This window comes from Rutilus rutilus (genome assembly GCF_951802725.1).
Source record: "Rutilus rutilus genome assembly, chromosome: 3".
Classification (NCBI taxonomy): Eukaryota; Metazoa; Chordata; class Actinopteri; order Cypriniformes; family Leuciscidae; genus Rutilus; species Rutilus rutilus.
The window spans coordinates 20347182-20364725 of record NC_140211.1 but is presented as its reverse complement, the minus strand read 5'-3'; the positions used below and the strand labels follow the sequence as shown (position 1 = coordinate 20364725).

General features: G+C 36.3%; 1 protein-coding gene across 1 annotated transcript in view; it reads right to left on the bottom strand.

Moving 5' to 3' along the window:
* dok4 (docking protein 4) overlaps nt 1-17544 on the bottom strand; it is a 42059-nt gene that overhangs the window by 13031 nt on the left and 11484 nt on the right. Inside the window, exon 2 of the mRNA XM_084404667.1 lies at nt 1443-1741. Coding sequence (XP_084260793.1) covers nt 1443-1508 — 66 coding nt within the window. The 5' untranslated portion in view covers nt 1509-1741. The remainder of the gene's footprint in view (nt 1-1442; nt 1742-17544) is intronic.

Sequence of the window (17544 nt, the reverse complement as noted above, 5' to 3'; positions counted from 1 at the left end):
CAAGAAGAAAGAGAAATAAAAGAGAGAATGTAGGGAGAGGAGAAATAAAGGGTACCAAAACAAAAAAAAAGAGAGAAGGAAATGGTAAAATATAAACTCCTCTCTTAGATTATTTAGCACTGCGTTCCCCAGGGGGACCATGTGTCACAACCCCACTGCTGCCACGATAACCACAATCCTGCTGACTATATAATTCAGCCATCGACCTGTGCATGAGCTCGAGAGGCACTCAGAAAGTCACTAGACATAGTAATGCTGGAACGTCTTAGACATTCTGAAACATCAATGCGGTTCATCCAGATTGATTTCAGCAGTGAAATAGTTTAAAAACATATGCTTGTAATCATAAAAGCATATGCAGAGCAGGAAAACTCGTAACGGAAAGTGATTGTAATGCAAATAAAGCAAGAGACAAACACAATGAAATACTAATGAAAAATGACAAGTAAAATGACAAAAAGAAAATGAAGAAAGAATGAGATTTTTCCAGAGGCAAAAAAAAAAAAAACTTATGTAAGTGTAACTAACTGGGACAGCAGAGGAGATGCTCTCAGACCCTGTGAGGCTGAAGCTCGTGTCAGCAGAAGATTGTAAAGCTGTAATGAGGTCTCCGGGCCAGAGATGAAGTTAAGTTAGTAGTATGAATGTAGTCCCCCTACGTCCTGCTGCATTATTGGTTCACAAAGCCTATTCCAAGGGAATCATTTGCTCAATCTCTTCAAAAACATACAATTACCCAGTAAAATTATTTTGTGTAAGACGTCTAGTCTGATCTGGATGAAACGATAAACAACACTTGGACATTTTGATGCCACATACAGCAATGCTTTCATTACCTTGCCTATCACACAATATTAAAGCAAATGCTGACCAACACACAAACTGATATATGATGTTTGGCTCCAGTATAATTATTAACGGAAATTAAAACAAAAACAGGAAAATATATTTTTAAAAAATCAATCTAAATAATAATTGTGAAAAACTTAAACTAAAATACATTTTTGTACATGGCATAATAATACACTATAAGATAATAATAAGCTAATTCACTAAATGCTACAAGATAGACAAGACTGTGCTGAGAAATTTTATACCGTTGAAATTTGAACGCTACACTAAAAAAAAAAGATTGTTGTGAATAAAACAAAAATATTATTGGAGTACATTTTACAACAAAATATTATATCAGTCTTTCAACTTCAAAATGTCATGTTTAATTCAACGTATTACTTTGTATTATTGTATTACATCGTATTACTTTCTTTGTATTCATTGAAATTGTTTCAAAGAAAATCCTACACCAAACTGATTATTAAAACTAAAACAAGAAAACTCTGAAATAAATAATTAATAGAACATAAATAAATAAAAAAAGACAAGTTAAAAAAAAAAATAATAATCAAGATCATGTGCACTAAAAGCTATTAATTACTACTCACCCCCAGTTTCCTGCTCCGCATGCGGACATAGCCCTGCTTGACAATGTCGTTGAAGTTGGAGGCCATCTCTGAGGAAACTGGGAAATTCTAGAATAAATAGAGGCTAGCATCCAGCCCTTCTTTTTCCCCTTCAGCCAGTCCAACCAACTCCTTCCTTCCTTCCTTCTTTCCTTCCTTCCTTCCTTCACTTCTTCGCTTGTCTTCCAGTCTTCCTTGATCTCGTCAACTCAGCAGCTTGTGGAACTTCACATCCAAGAGATCATATAGATCTTCTGTGTCTCCTCACTCCAGCATGATCACTAAGAGATGGAAAAAGGGCACATATTTCATTCATTTACGAGAATGCTGAATGTTTGTGCAGACATGCAAAAGATTATTCACTTGTCAGACACCTTCATTTGGGTAAAATCTGCCCACCTTTCCATATACTTTTTGACTTGAAATCTTTACTGGAAAATTTCACAGCTGAACTTGAGAAAGTGAGAGTTAAATAAACTTTAAAGTTGTATATGACATGTTTCCACCAAATGGCTGCTTCAAATGCCATACTGGCCTAAATTAAAATGCACTCTGACTGCAAACATTATTTCCGCACTAAATAGCTCAAGCTTCATTTTGAGGAGGATGACAAAGATTAAACATATCAAAGTAGCAGACTAGAAACTGTCTCTGTGTTTTGTTTGCATTAAATGAAAGTACAGTTGTGGTCAGAATTATTGGCACCCCAGGTAAATATGATCAAAGATGGCCGTAAAATAAATCCGCATTGTTTATCATTTTGATCTTTCCTTCAAGAAATTCACAAAAATGTAATCTTTCATTGTGAAAGAATTGAAAGTAAAAAAACATTATGAAAGTAAACATTCACATTATGAAATAAATGTTTTTCTCCTGAACACGCTGTCCACAATTATTGGCACCCCTAGAATTCTTTGAGTAAAATTTCTCTGAAGTATATTCCCATTAATATATATATATTTTTTAGAACACCAGGGTGACTATAGCAACAAGAAATTGTCTAGCTATGACTTCTTGTTTCACAGAAGTATAAATATGAGGAAACCCAAAGGCCAAATTCCCTTAATCATCCATCACAATGAGTAAAACCAAAGAATATAGTTCTGATGTGCAGCAAAAGATTGTTGAGCTTCACAAAATAGAAAGTGGTTGTTAGAAAATAGCTAAAGCATTGAAAATTCACATTTCCACCATCATTGCAATAATTAAGAAGTTCCAATCAACTAAAGATGTCACAAATCTGTCAGGAAGAGGACGTGTGTCTATATTGTCTTAATGCATGGTGAGGTTGATAGTTTGAGTGGCCAAAGACTCTCCAAGGATCACAGATGGAGAATTGCAGAGATTAGTTGAGTCTTGAGGTCAGAAAGCATAAAAAAAATTAAATAAAAACAAAATAAAACAAACCCTACATCAGCACATGATGTTTGGGAGGATTTCGAGAAAAATCCTCCTCGCTCCTCCAAAAACAAACTCCAGCATATTCAGTTGTCAGACACGACTGGATCTTCAAAAGGGACCGGATTCTATGGTCAGATGAAAAGAAAAAAGAAAAAAAAAGCTTTTTGGCAGCAAACACCTAGTTTGCTGGGTTTGGTGTAAACAGGCATCAAAAGTAAGGCTGGATCTTTAATGTTGTCGGCCTATTTTTTCTTGTTCAGACACATGGTATCATGGATTCTAGCAAATACCAATAGATAAAATCTAAACCTGACTGCTTCTGCTAGAAATCTTATAATGGGCCATGGTTGGATCTTCCATCGGGACAACGATCCAAAACAAACATCAAAATCAACAAAAATGTGCCACTGAGCACAAAATGAAGCTTCTCCCATGACCATCCTAGTCTCCTGACCTGAACCCTATAGAAAATGATTGGGCTGAACTGGGAATCTGAAGGATCTGGAGAGATTCTGTATGGAGGAATGGTCTCTGATCTCTTGTCAGGTGTTCTCCAAACTCATCAGGCATTATAGGAGAAAAAGGAGGTAGCAAAAAGTATTTAATAAAAGGGTGTCAATAATTATGGCCAATGTGCTTTGGAGAAAAGCATTTATTTCATAATGTGACTTACCCCTGCTTTTTAATTCTTTTACTTCAATGAAAGGTAAACATTTTTGAATGAAAGATCAAAAGGATAAACATTGCAGAAATATTATTTACAGCCATCTTTGATCATATTTAGCAGGGGTGTCAATAATTCTGACCACAACTGTACACTGTAAAAAAAAAAAAAAACATCCCCAAGTCAAAATTTTCTAGTGACTGGTCACATCTAAATTTTTCAATTAGTCTGACGTATTATTTCTCATTGAGCCAATGTTAACAGACTATTGCAACAAGAATTGCACTTGGGCCAATTCAAACATTTAGATGTGACCAGTCACTAGAAAATTTTGACTTGGAGAGGTTAGAATTTTTTTACAGTGTAAGTGGGATGCCATGTTGTTTAGACACTATTGACTTTCACTGTACAAGCAAACAGCTGAAAGATTTTTCAAAATATCATCTTTGGGTTCGCCAGAAGAAACAAAGTCATACAGGTTTGGAATAACACAATAATGTCAGGATTTTCATTTATGGGTGAACTGTCCCTTTAGAATATCAAACTGAGTTATCTTACCCACATATCCAATCTTGAAAGGCTTTACAAACCCTCAATAAAAAAATTAAACAAAGAAGAATCACTGACTTATAAGTAATAGAGGAATAGTGTGTTTAACACACAGTTTGAGATTAAAAGTTTCTAAGCATTCACAATAATCCTCTAAGCTGTAGCCCTCAGGCCAAAGAACTGGGACATGTTTGTAAGTGCAAAACTAAAAGCATCATCAGCATGCTCTCGAACAACAGCCCAACGTGGCACACTTCCCCAGAAGAGAGTCTGAGCCGGCGCTTAAAATTCTTGACTGCAGTGGAACACAGACATTAAACTTTAACAAGGAGCTCATTAGACAGGACAGAGCCAGGCTAATCGTCTTCGGCGCTGTTGGTTTTAAAAAGTGGCTCGCTCAGGGAAGGAGGGGCCATTTGCTCCAGTAGAAGATCAGTGAATCATAATGGCATTATTATATGCTCTCATGACCTAGCTTCAAAAGCCCTTGTCAGTCGAGTGAATGGAGAAATAAAGATAAAAGGGAGAACAAGAACAAGTTGAAGAAGGATATGAACGATATAAAAAAAAAAAAAAAGGTTTTGAGAGGACCTCAATGGAACAGCATAATGAAGGCTCAAAACAAATCACAACCGCTTGAAAAATCAAGACTTAAGTGTCAGGTGAGCCTCTTCGCATAAATAGTCAAATCCCTTAGACAGAAGGAGAGTTTAAGAACATGATGCTGTTGTTTTAATGTAAATCAGCAGTTTATAAGCATCAGTCACCTTTATTGCCCCAGAATACATAGGATAGGCCACTATGCTTAAATTTGAATTTATATTCAAATCCATTTTGATGGCAGTCAGTCTTAGCACAGTGACAATGTCTGGATTTAGTGTATTATGACTACCACTGTTCAGCAGGAAGAAACAAATCAGAGCTATAAATTCTTTGGGGCAGCCAGACTTCGATTCTCAAAACCAGCAGGAAAAAGTAGGTGGGGGAACGAATGAACAGCGCTCTCTTCCATCCTCAATACCCATGACTGAGGTGCCCCTGAGCAAGGCACCTCCGGGTGTGTGTGTGTTCACTGCTGCTAATGTGTGTGCACAAAACATGGATGGGTTAAATGCAGAGGACAAATTCAGAGCATGGGTTACCTTCACATCACGTCACGTAAAGTAACAATTTAACATAAGAGCTGCTAAGAGCCTTCTGCTGTATGACGAATGGGTATGTTCAACCAAGAGCAATATGCTGAACTGTTAAGTATAAGGTCATGTGCAGTAAATAGGCATGCAAAGGTTTTCAGTCTACCACAGCAAAAAGAACAAAAAACAAAACAAAGATATTGGCCAAGGAAATAAACATCCAGTCGTCCGTGAGGAGCTGCCGCTTTACTTTCGTATTGTTGTTTGTTTATTTTATAATTAAAGTAGCCTATTGTATTGAACATTGATCTCTCAAAAACATTAAAAATTATACTGACACCAAACTTTTGAATGGGAGTGTATACACATCTACACACACACACAGCCATATAATTAAAATAATATTTAAAAATCTATATATTTTAACAATATATGCACATTATAAGACGCACACATAGCCAGTGAGTAGGCAGCATTACTGTGTTTAGGGTGTTAATTCCAAGTAATCTCTTGGATGAACTTGAGGTCCAATCTTTGCCAATCACTTCTATCTTGAGATTACCAAGCCAGAAATGAGCCGAGAAGCCCTGTCATTGCCTGGGCTGAAGCCTCACTTCTCTTCTATGTTTGTCACACAGAGAAACAGTGGTGACTAGGAATCCAGGTGTGAGCAAGATTTAGAGGCAGCTAATGAACACAGACACCAGACTATGCCACCCAGCCCCCTGCAGCACTAGCGACAAACAGCTTGTTAAGACGCAGGTGACACTCAACGTGGGAGGAGGAATGGAAGAAGAACATCTGTTTTCACTGCTAAGTGCAGGTATTGACAGGGAGCTGAGAGCATGCAGCAGACAGACACGTCTCTGTTGAACGCCTGGCTAATGATAGCCTGCAATGCCTTGTCGCCAAGTCTTCGTAATCCCTGAGAATTGGCCAGGTACACCATATTGTTATGGATTTAAGTCCAATTTGGTTGCTTTGTTTCACAAACACATCTTATTTTTGAGGAAGTGATGATAAATTGTGCCGTTTCAATGTTACCAAAAATGCACCTTCGATGATGAGGGTGACAATTGTACAATGACAATGCAAACAATTATACAATCTCCTTTTATTATCACAAAAATAATAAGTACATTAAAGCACCACTGAAATGTGTGAACCACTCATCAATGCATGGGCAATTTCTACTTTTCAGTATATTTTCATTTCCCATCCTTTATGTCTTATTTCATATGAAAGTTCACAAGTTTTAAGGATGAAAATAAATGATAGTGTTATGCTATCAGTTTCCACTTATCTTTAATCTTGATAAACAGCAATCTTGAGAGTGGCAAACAATAATGAGAGATGGGAGAAATTACAGTCCAATTTCTGGTCATATTTCTATTAGCAAGGGATAAAGCTTTTCAAGACGGAGTACTACGATACTTGCATAACACTATTGCTTCACAGCTGATTAGAACAAAGCGTCAAGCAATAAAAGGTATCTCTTCCATGTAAATCTGATTTTTGTCACCCAGCCACGGAAAGCGACAGGAAATTTTGTCCGTCACTTGGTTTCCATTTTGACAGGAAAATTGCCATCGGTTCAAAATCTGTTCTATGTAGAGTAATATTTAACATCAAATGTGTTCTAATTGCCTGTGATCATTTAGTGCAATATTTTAATTTTTTTAAATGCAAACACACATATTACTTTAAAATCTGAAAGATTGTAGAAACTAATATGGTTAGATAGTGTGTTTACCATACCACTGCCCAATAATATGAATACGAGGCTTTATATTTATATTATTCTCTCAACTTTTAAGGTTTTTTTTTTTTTAAGGTCATTTATTTTTTCAAAACCTCATGCCTTAATGCCCTGGGTTGCCCTATATACACATTTGACTAGAGAAAGGCATTGCATTAGGGGGTGGTGGGTGCTTAATTTTAAGGTTGTGGTCAGATTTGGCAAAACTCCCCTAGGAGGATTAAAGAAGAAAAGAAAGTGAACAGGGGTAGAGGAGGTGCACTGATTGTCAGTTTAGATGAACCCTCACAGTTGGAGTCTATCAGAAGAATAAGTGAACTGAAAATTGAACGTGTTTGCTGTGACTCATACAGACGAGGAGGCCAGTAGCTACAGTGGACAGTGAAATACCAAGTGCGCTCGAGTGAGAGAGAGAGACAGAGAGACGAAGCAGCAGAAAGAAAGGTCATCGGTTGCAGTTGTGTGTATTTCAGGGGTCACTTATATTGGCCAGAGACTAAATTTAAGAGGTAAAACGTTTACCAACAGAAAGCTGCTTGGGTTAAAAAAGGTGACCACTAAAGTATTGACTATTGATATGTATTTTTTTTTTTATTTCAGTGTGACTTTACTTTAAAGCAGGGGTGTTTCATCCAAGGAGGCAGTCCCTGCATAACTAAATAAATAAGTAACGAGAACAATAATTGTCAGTACTAAAATAAAAACAAAACATAGCTCATATAGTGTGTAAAGTGACATTTTTATCAAGTAACACTGTCCAGTGGCCACATTAGCAGATAAAGTTTCATAGGAAGGAAGCGTCTCTTTTACCTCCCTTGAGAACATTGCGGTTTCAGAGGTCACGTGGCATGAATGTGATGGGGGAAAATGCAGATGAAAAGTCATGGTTAAAAAATTTCAAATGAATCTGCGACATGGATTTATACAGAAAAAAACAAACAAAAAAACAAGAGACGAGCTTCCACACGCCACTGGTCTAAAACAAACCTTGTTATTCTTTAACCTTTTGTCCTCCTAGTAGTATATCATGCCATCTCATAATACCCCTTCCCGACAGGAAGACATCCCATTCTCATAAGGTTTCAGTGAAGACATACATTATCTGAAAAGCATTAACACAGTGAGAACGGTTGTTGGAAAGCCCAATAGGACACGCTGTTACTTTTCTGCTTCCTGAGGGGGTGACAGCTGTGCAGAACACCTAGGGTAACCAGCAGCTGACACACGACGCAATACATGAATAGAGAAAAGAGAGCGGCTGAAGAGAGCAAATGGATGCAAACCACATACCGTATTAAGATGTTTAAAAAATTGGCACGGAAAGCCCCCTGGTTCAGTTTAATCACTCCCTGCAAGTGCATGTAAGCAATAAGATCTCTACAATCGGTTGTGTTTGGAGTCTTGATAACATCAGACTCAACCTTGCAGTGTCACCTTATATAAACTCCACGATATGATATTCCATCAGAATGATACTGCCATTCTTCAGTGTTTGCTGGACTGTTGTATATTGAAAAAGAATTTATTGTACTTCTATCATTCTCAAAACTGTACAATCTCTCATACTTCATAGCTTAATTAAAAATTGAAATGGTAGAGAGAATAATTGGAGAAAGAGGAATGAGAAAATGTGCCAGTGACACTTTCATTTTTGTTTTTTTTGCATTTTATCTCCATCATCAAATATTCAACAGTATAACAGAAGCAGCTCATTTAGCCTTTTTGTGGGTCTGGAAAAAACAACATCATATAAATGATTTAGTGATGCAAATTGCCTAAATAAAATTCAGAATCGAGTCTACATTGCTTGTCAAAACCATTATGAGCAAGCTGTATCCCTTCCTCTGAAAACAAAATTATAGTGAAATCAATTCAGACTATAGCACAAAAGGGTCAAGCAAGACTTAATGACAGGACCAGCACTAACACAGCAAAGCAAAAGACATTGACTTTCACTGCCTATCGCTAATTAAAGAATTGATCAGGATTTAATCGAAAACACTCTTGAAAATCAAACAACATAGATTGGTGAGCGCAAGCCAAGCACATAAAGGTGATAAATAATTGTGCTCACTCATTTCCCCTATTTTAATCTTTCAAGACAATATTTTAACGACACTGCTTCAGCAAATCTCAAAATAAATATCTGTTTCATACTGTACATTCTCTATATATATAAAATGATTGATTTTAGTTTTTAGGGTTTTATTTCCAAATTTTCAAACAAAATAGTACAGACTTAAAATATGAGTAATTTTATTTCACGTTAACAATATATATCACAATGTAGTTATTTTTGCTTTAAATAAGGTTTTTATATCATCAAAAAAATGTCATAATTCTTATCACCAATTTCAATGTCACAAAAAACGTATACTAATAATAATATTACAAGCAATAGGACAACAAACTACAATAGAACAAAGAAACAGACCTATCTGAAAAAATTCAAGCATTAGAAATAAGAAATACTAGCCTAAATAAATTGTATAAAGTAATCAAATGTATATAAAAACACTATCTTCACTGTGTAAATTAAATATGCATTTATTCGTAACACTTGACAATAAGGTTCATTAGTTAACATTAGTTTAGTTAACATGAACTAAGAATGAAATCTTTAATATGTCATTAAAATCAAAGGTTGTATTTGTTAATGCGCTGTGAACTAACATGAACAAACAATGAACAGCTGTATTTCAAGAGCGTTGAGAAATGTTCTCTTTTTTGTTGTTTGATTAACATTAATGACACAGATGCCAGCAGGATCATTAGGCCACTGTCACATTAAGACCAAATACACGGATCCACTATACTGTTACAAATGCACCGTTTACGTTCACTTAAGACATAAATGATTGTGTTTACGAGGACACTTGCTAAGACTGACATTTTGACACACAAGTACGTGTATAACAGTTGAAGCCCAATTAAGGGGCAAAAAGAACTCAGTTCAGTGCGCTCTATGAGCAGCGGCTTCATGTGCGCACGTCTCACAGCCCTCAGAAACCATCAGCGCACGCATATAACGAAATGAGTTCTCTTTTGCTGACTATTGCGTTTCAACGGTTCAAAATCACTCGTTTTAAAAAATGCATGCAAACGATAAGCTTTCGTGACCATGCAGCACAGCAGCATCACGTGAGCGTAACCGCAATAAAGAAGATGGTCCAAAATCTCTACCGGTTGGCAAATTTCTACCGGTTAATCGTGTCTACTGGTATATCGCCCACCTCTACTACAGAGAGTAAAATAACTGAAGAGGAAAGAAAGAGTTGGCTTTGCAACACTCCACTTTGTAACCACAATGCAAATGAAATATAAAGAAAGAAAATACATGAATAATTGAAAGAGATAATTGAAATCTCATTTGACTAAAGTTAATATTGCTTCTGCAGTATTAACTTGTATTAATATTATCTAAAGAAGTCACTTACCCACATAATTGTCACAGAATATAGAACTGTTCTATTCATGTCATGCTAAGAGAAGGTCAGGAGTGAGAGAACAACATTGTTGAAAATACATTTTAACAAACTAAATTTAACAAGAGCAAAAATGAGGTAAAGAGGTCAAAATGGCTGAGCGAGATAAAGAGTGGAATGGAATTCAAGAAACGTAAAAGAGAAACTCTCTTTTGTGGAGTTTGTCATTCATTTATCGTTCAAGGACGATGGATTTCTCTTGAATGGACTTTTTTTGTGGTTTTCGTCCACATTGTCAGCACAGTCAGAGTTACTCAGAGCCTGTGACATGACCCCTACCACCAGGTAAAGGAAAACGAGGAGAAAGAAAGAGGGAATGGGAGGGATGGGGCTGAGGGGACGACAGGACACAGTGGGGGCTCAGCTGGCTTCATGATTGGCCGATTTCATCTCCTGTGGTGCTGCAACTTATGTGCAAACCACCTCCACACCTGACTGTCTGCATGTGTGGGTCAGCTTTTGTCTGCCACAAGGATAGTAAAACCTGAAATCACCTACATTGTGGAGACTGGCCAACAGCTCCCATGAGGAAAATGGCTTAATAAATACACTAAATAATCTCTTAATGAAAATGTAAATGAAAATGGATCGAGAATATCATTAGCTCAGCATAAAAACAATAGAAGTCAATGGAAAGCCCCCACCGCAGTGCACATTCTAATGAAGTATATTAAATCCACTGCATACATATCTGCACTCGAACCCAATTTCACACTGAATTAAAGGGCTTTTATTGCTGTCTGACTACCTAAGGAGGGTGCAAGGACATGTCCCGGTCTCCTTCCACCTCTGTCTTGCCATCATTCTGTCCTTTTTATACTCTTAATCCAGCTGACATATCACAAATAAAGCCCTCCATACAACCCACAAGGCCAACGGTGTCCTTTCAGGCTCTGCCACAATGACATCCAAAATCACTCATTCATTTAAAAGGGTAGTTGATTATGATTTCACGTTTTTAACTTTAGTTTGTGTGAAATGTTGTTGTTTGAGCATAAACAGCATCTGCAAAGTTACGATGCTCAAAGTTAAATGCAAAGGGAGGTATTTTATTTTACAGAAATTGATTTTTAAAGACTAAAACAAACGGCTGGTAGAGACAACAACAAGCTTCTTCCCAGATCGGTGACATCACAAACCCTAAAAATTCAGCAGCCTTGCCCACTGTGGATCAAGCAATTAAGCGATAAACATGCCTTTTAAGAGTGCAAAATGTTGTGCAGTGGCAGGCTGTGGAAAAACACAGTTGCATTGGATTTGTAGAGAGCCTGAAATAAAAAAAAACTATGCTGTGCCTACTATATTTGATCTCACAGGAACGACGCAACACGCTTATCTGAGAAAAAAGTTTTTACTGTGTCACTATTGCTTTGTTACAGATCGTTTGATATGTACAGATTATGTGTACATGTCTAACCAAAATGTATATGTTTCTGATATGTAATGATTCATATATTAAATTATATATAGAGATCAATCAAAGAACGCTCCCTTTACAATCGCTGGAACTGTCAATCAAACAGCGTGAGTGTTCTGGACTCTTGCTAAAACTCCCGTTAGAATCAATGAATCTCTTATCTACAATGTGTTTGCACTGTTAGTTATGATGAAAGCATTCGTTAGTGTGCAGAACTCGTGTTACAATGACGAGGTCACTGCATTCATGCGCTCAACATGTCTGTGATTGGCTACAATGCTCATCCACTGCAACCTTTCGTGCCACGATCAATCTAAAATATAATGCTATAATCAGGATTAGTAATCTGATTTAGATTAGATTAGAACTGTAATAGTAAAAACATGCTAAAAGTTTTTGAGAGAATTCCACATATAATACTTAGCTATTTCATATGCAAAGATGTTAGCCAATCAAAGCAGTGGGCGTTACTTACACTGAAGTCTCACAGCAGACACGCTCCCTTAAAACAGAGCGTTCAAATCAGAGGGCTAAAATCAGGGTGGAAAAAAGGCCTGTTATTTTTAAATTATGACCATTTTTGATGTAAAAATCATACCAACATTATAAGTGTACCCCAGGAAACACAAAATAATGAAATAATACAGTTCAAGACCCCTTTAAGGGGTGTGTGTGTGTGTGTGTGTTTTTTTTTTTTTGGCTGAGCAATGTAAGACCAATCATCAGCAGGTCTCATGAGGTCAAAGGGCAGCTTTAATTAATACTCTAGAAACTGCACTAGAGGCGATTTGACCCTGTATCCACCAGGTTGTCTATTAACAACAGGACAGACACAGGCACTTATCAGTGGGAGGCTGAGAGAGAGAGAGAGAGAGAGAGAGAGAGAGAGAGAGAGAGAGAGAGAGAGAGAGAGAGAGAGAGAGAGAGAGAGAGAGAGAGAGAGATGTATGGCATATTTATCAATGTGTATTTGGCGCCATTCATGTGTCAGCAAAAATGTACTTTATGCAATAGTGAAAATACACTATACCGAATCTGTTTCTGAAAGTGAAAATAATTAACTATTATTCTTCTCTTTTTATTCTACCTCTTGCCTTTATTCTACCTCAAAGTCCACTGCATTTAGCTACATCAACAGTTTAACTCTTCCTCTAGAAATGCCAAAAAAGCACAAAATCAATTTTAGGACCAACAACACATCACCTACACACAAGTGTTAATACACACTGCCACATACATAAGTGAATGAGACCATTGATATCGCAACAGTATTATAAACAAGTTCGATTTGGGTTACACTTTATTTTAAGGTGACATAGTTACATTGTATTTACTCAAATAAGTGTGGAGCGGGCATGACCATTCATTTACATGACAGTGGGTGGTCTCTTGGTTTCCCATGTTCCACACAAATATATTGACCAGGCCTTTAAGATTATCAGTATTGAATGAAAACTCATAGATTAAATAGCGTCTGATTAAAACAAAGTGGTTATAGAAATTCACAACATATCAGGACATTATTGGTTTTCTTGTGGTATTTGTGATTGTTTTTTTATGTTCATATTGGGCATTTTTAAGCTGATATTAATATTATACACACATTTAAAGAGGTGATTCCTTTAAGACTTTTTCTGGTGCGCTTTTCTTAATTATCACATATTACAGTATTCATCTCAAAATCAAAAGTTGCGATGTACATTGGTTTGACATTGAAAAATGTTGAAGTTTTTAGTGGTTTACATCCATTTTTAACATTGGCCATAACATGACAATTATCAGCATTGGCTGGAACTGTTTTAAAATAATTTTAGGGACTTTTCAGTCAATATTGTGTCAAAAAAAGTGCTCATTTAAATTCAACAATTTGTGAATATCTTATTTGCTTTTTTGACATTTATACGGTACTTTGAAAATGTCTTAGGCATGTTCGATTTTTCACCATTTTAATGTTTAATATCTTTTCTTTTGCTTTACTATGTCATTGGGAAATATCAGATTATATTTCCAAACTTTCCTTTTGACATTCATTGTAATAACCCAGTGAATCAGCTTGTTTTTGAGATTTTGGTTGACTTTTGCACAGGACTGCATATTGGCATTATACTCTCAAAATATTGTTTTGTACCACAAGAAGAAAAACAACAACAACAACAACAAAAAAAAAAACTATTTTTACCTTTTAGTAACCAGCTTACAAGCAATAATCAGAAACGACATGCATTTCACAACACTCAGAGAAACATAAATGTACCACACAATTCAGTGAAACGAGATGGAAGAAACAGTCTTTCTGAAATCACATTGAGTAGTGCCACTTTTCTTCAGAATAGACAGGAATAATAATCAAGAAACGGGCTGCAATGCTGATGAAAAAAAGATGAATAAGAAGAGAAAAAAAGGAACAGACAGCTTGAGGGACAGAACGAAGACGCCTCACTCTAGTTTATACGCCCTGATTTTGACCTCTTGTGGAAAAATTCCAGGCTTTACTTCTACATAGTCCTAACAACAATCTCAAACAAACACACAGATACACACAGACCCCCAGAACTAAAGCACAAGCAGATGAGACATGATGTCTGCAAACTTCTATCTAACAAAGATAACAGAGCAGCTATAAACACAGACAACTGGTTTCAGCACCCCTCCTACAGCCTGACGCGACACTTTGTCTCCAGTCCTTTTACCAGATTGACAAAGATAAAGCAAACAAAACACACAAGTATGCAAATACACACTCATTGTAAAAGCAAGGAAGATTTATTACAGAGAGACACTTATGCTTGTTCATGCACTTGTTTCTGGCAAGATAATAATCAGAATATGATGAAAGGAAAGAATTATTTAAAAAATGGATTCCCTTGCTTGGGTATATATGGGAATAAGAAAAAAATAAATTGACAAGTGAATTTTCAGCTTTGGGAGTTTTTCCAGGCATGCACACTGTCCAACTTTTACGTGACTGATCAGGGTGATGTTTAGTTACAGTATTACCTAAATTAGGTCTGTCCATTTAATGCGTTCATTTAGCGGGATTACTTCTAAAACTAAAAAAACAATGCTATAAAAAAACTAATTTAACTAATTATGCCTTGTGGCAAGTTCTGTTATAAGGAATTTTCCAACAGTGAGCAATTCATGCTTGAAGCATCATGTCCATGTATTTGTCCAATCAGCACTGAATGGATATAAGGAGCTGTTCACTAAAGACACATTTCTCCATTCAACTGGATGGTCAGCAACATAACGGAACAGAATGCAGGAGTCTCGAGAAACGTCTTTAAATACTGAATTACATTTAACTTAAAACACAGTGGTTGCCAAGTCTGCCTCAGATAGAATGACAAATTAAATGGATTGCTGTGGACTGTAGGCCAGTGATTGGCTTTAATATATGCAGATATATGCAGTTTAAGGCCAATTATTGTAATGTCTATTCAATGATTCAATGAGTTATCGGTAGCCACAGTGATGTTGAAAATGTTTTTATTTACTGTGATTACTTTTACTTTTATGCATTTGGCAACTGCATTGCATTGAAGGTATAGATTTTTACCAATTCATGCATTCCCTGGGAATCAAACCCATGACCTTTCTGTTGTTAGCGCCATGCTTTTACTGTTTGACGTACAGGAATGCTGTATTTGAATAATAATTTGATTAGTTACAACTAACCATACTAATTTGATTAATTATATGCTAATGCTTTATAAAGTATAATCTATTTTTAATTCTAATTTGATTAGTCAAAATATGTATTGAATTACAATTTATATTATAATATTTGATATATTTATATCGATCGGCAGCCCTAATTTAAGTTGATCATTTTCTCAAGATCATGCGAGACATGAACCTTCGGTGTTTGTGTGCGTGTAAGAAAGTGAAGTTTTGAGTTGAGAGTGAGATCTTATTGAGTTGAATTCCAGTTATTGAATGAGAATGAAAAGGCTCACACAGCAGCGTCTATCATGAGTGGCTGTCTGGTTTCCGACACTGTGCAGAGCCAGAGCCCATCTGACTTCAAGTGTCTCTCTTGTCTTAGACAGCCTCCAATAAATGGGACAAACACACACACACTCTTACACATACACACTTTCAAATCTCCCAAACACTGCTTCAGAGCAACAACAAATAAAAACATTTAATTCATAAAATTCCCTCAGGCATAAAAGGAGAGGAAAATATGTAGTTTGCTATCATCTGAGACACATTTATTGGTTTTTATAGGGCTTTTTTATGCCTGTGAACCATTAAACACATTTAAACATTTTTAATTCTGCAGAGCAAAGAGACGTTTCAATAACATGCATGCCTATCCCGGTCCTCCTACTCTCCTTAACAGCACTCCAGTGTATAGACATTACATATAAATAGTGAGGGATGAGAAAGTGTAAAAGCAGTCACTGTGTTGTGTAAGAAAGAAATGAGAGATCTTGTTTGGCCATTTAATATTTCCAGCTCCAAACATCATTTTTTTCTGTTTCGTTTTACAAATTGCTGCCACACCACAGCAAACTTTTTCCTGGTGCCACAGTAAAAACAAACATTGAGGTGTTTACACAGGTTTGTGTGTGAGTGTTTGAGAGCTGCACGATTCTGGATTCTCTTAGGACTCTCACACAATTCTGAACAGACAACTAAACAAAAAAACATGTAATTTACTAGAGATTCTGATCAAATGTTAAATGCTGTAGTCTTTTGAATGAATTATTTACAAACATTGGTTTGAATGAACGATTCAATGACTCACTCAAAGACTTTACTTGTTTCATTACTGGATGAATCAGTGTTTTTGAACGAATGTCTTAAATGTCTTGATTCAATGACAAATACATTTTATGGCAGTCACTGGTCCCACTTTATATTAAGTGTCCTTAACTACTATGTACTTACATAAAAAAATAATGTATTTCTTGTGTTCATTTTCTATTGCAAAACACTTTTTCTGCTACTGAGGTGGGAGACGGGTAAGGTTAGGAACAGGTTTGGTGGTATGGGTAGGTTTAAGGGTGGGTTGAGGTGTAAGGGAAGGGTCAACAGTGTAATTATAGATGTAATTACAGAAAATAATTACAGCTGTAATTACATGCAGGTATTTTCAAAATATAAGAACAATGTAAAAACATGTACGTACACGATAAGTTCAATGTTAGTACATAGTAGTTAAAGACACTCAATATAAAGTAGGACCCAGTCACTCCTCCCCACTTACTGGTGGAATGATGTAATGATAAAAAAATGTTTTGCAGCTTCAAAGTACTTTCAAAAGGTGTTTTACTCTATTTTGATCGCAACCTTAGACATTAGTGTTTATATCCGAACTATAAACTTTTATCCCAGTACTTCTGTGATCATTTGAATTACTGTAACAGACAAATACTGAGCTGGACTAAAGATTCCAGTCCAATCATCCAGTAGCACTAAATGATTTTAGGCCAGTTGCTCTGACTTCCTTAGTAATGAAGAGTTTTGAAAGATTGCTGAAAAAATAGCTTCTTACAAAGGTACAAGATTCCCTTGACCCTCTTCAGTTTGCTTATGGGCCCAGGCGTGGAGTAGAGGATGCTATGGCCACTCTGTTCAATTTGGTACTTAGAAGGAAGTAAGACTCATGCTAGAATTGTATTTGTTGATCCGGTTTTAATACGATACAACCTCACATTTTAGTAG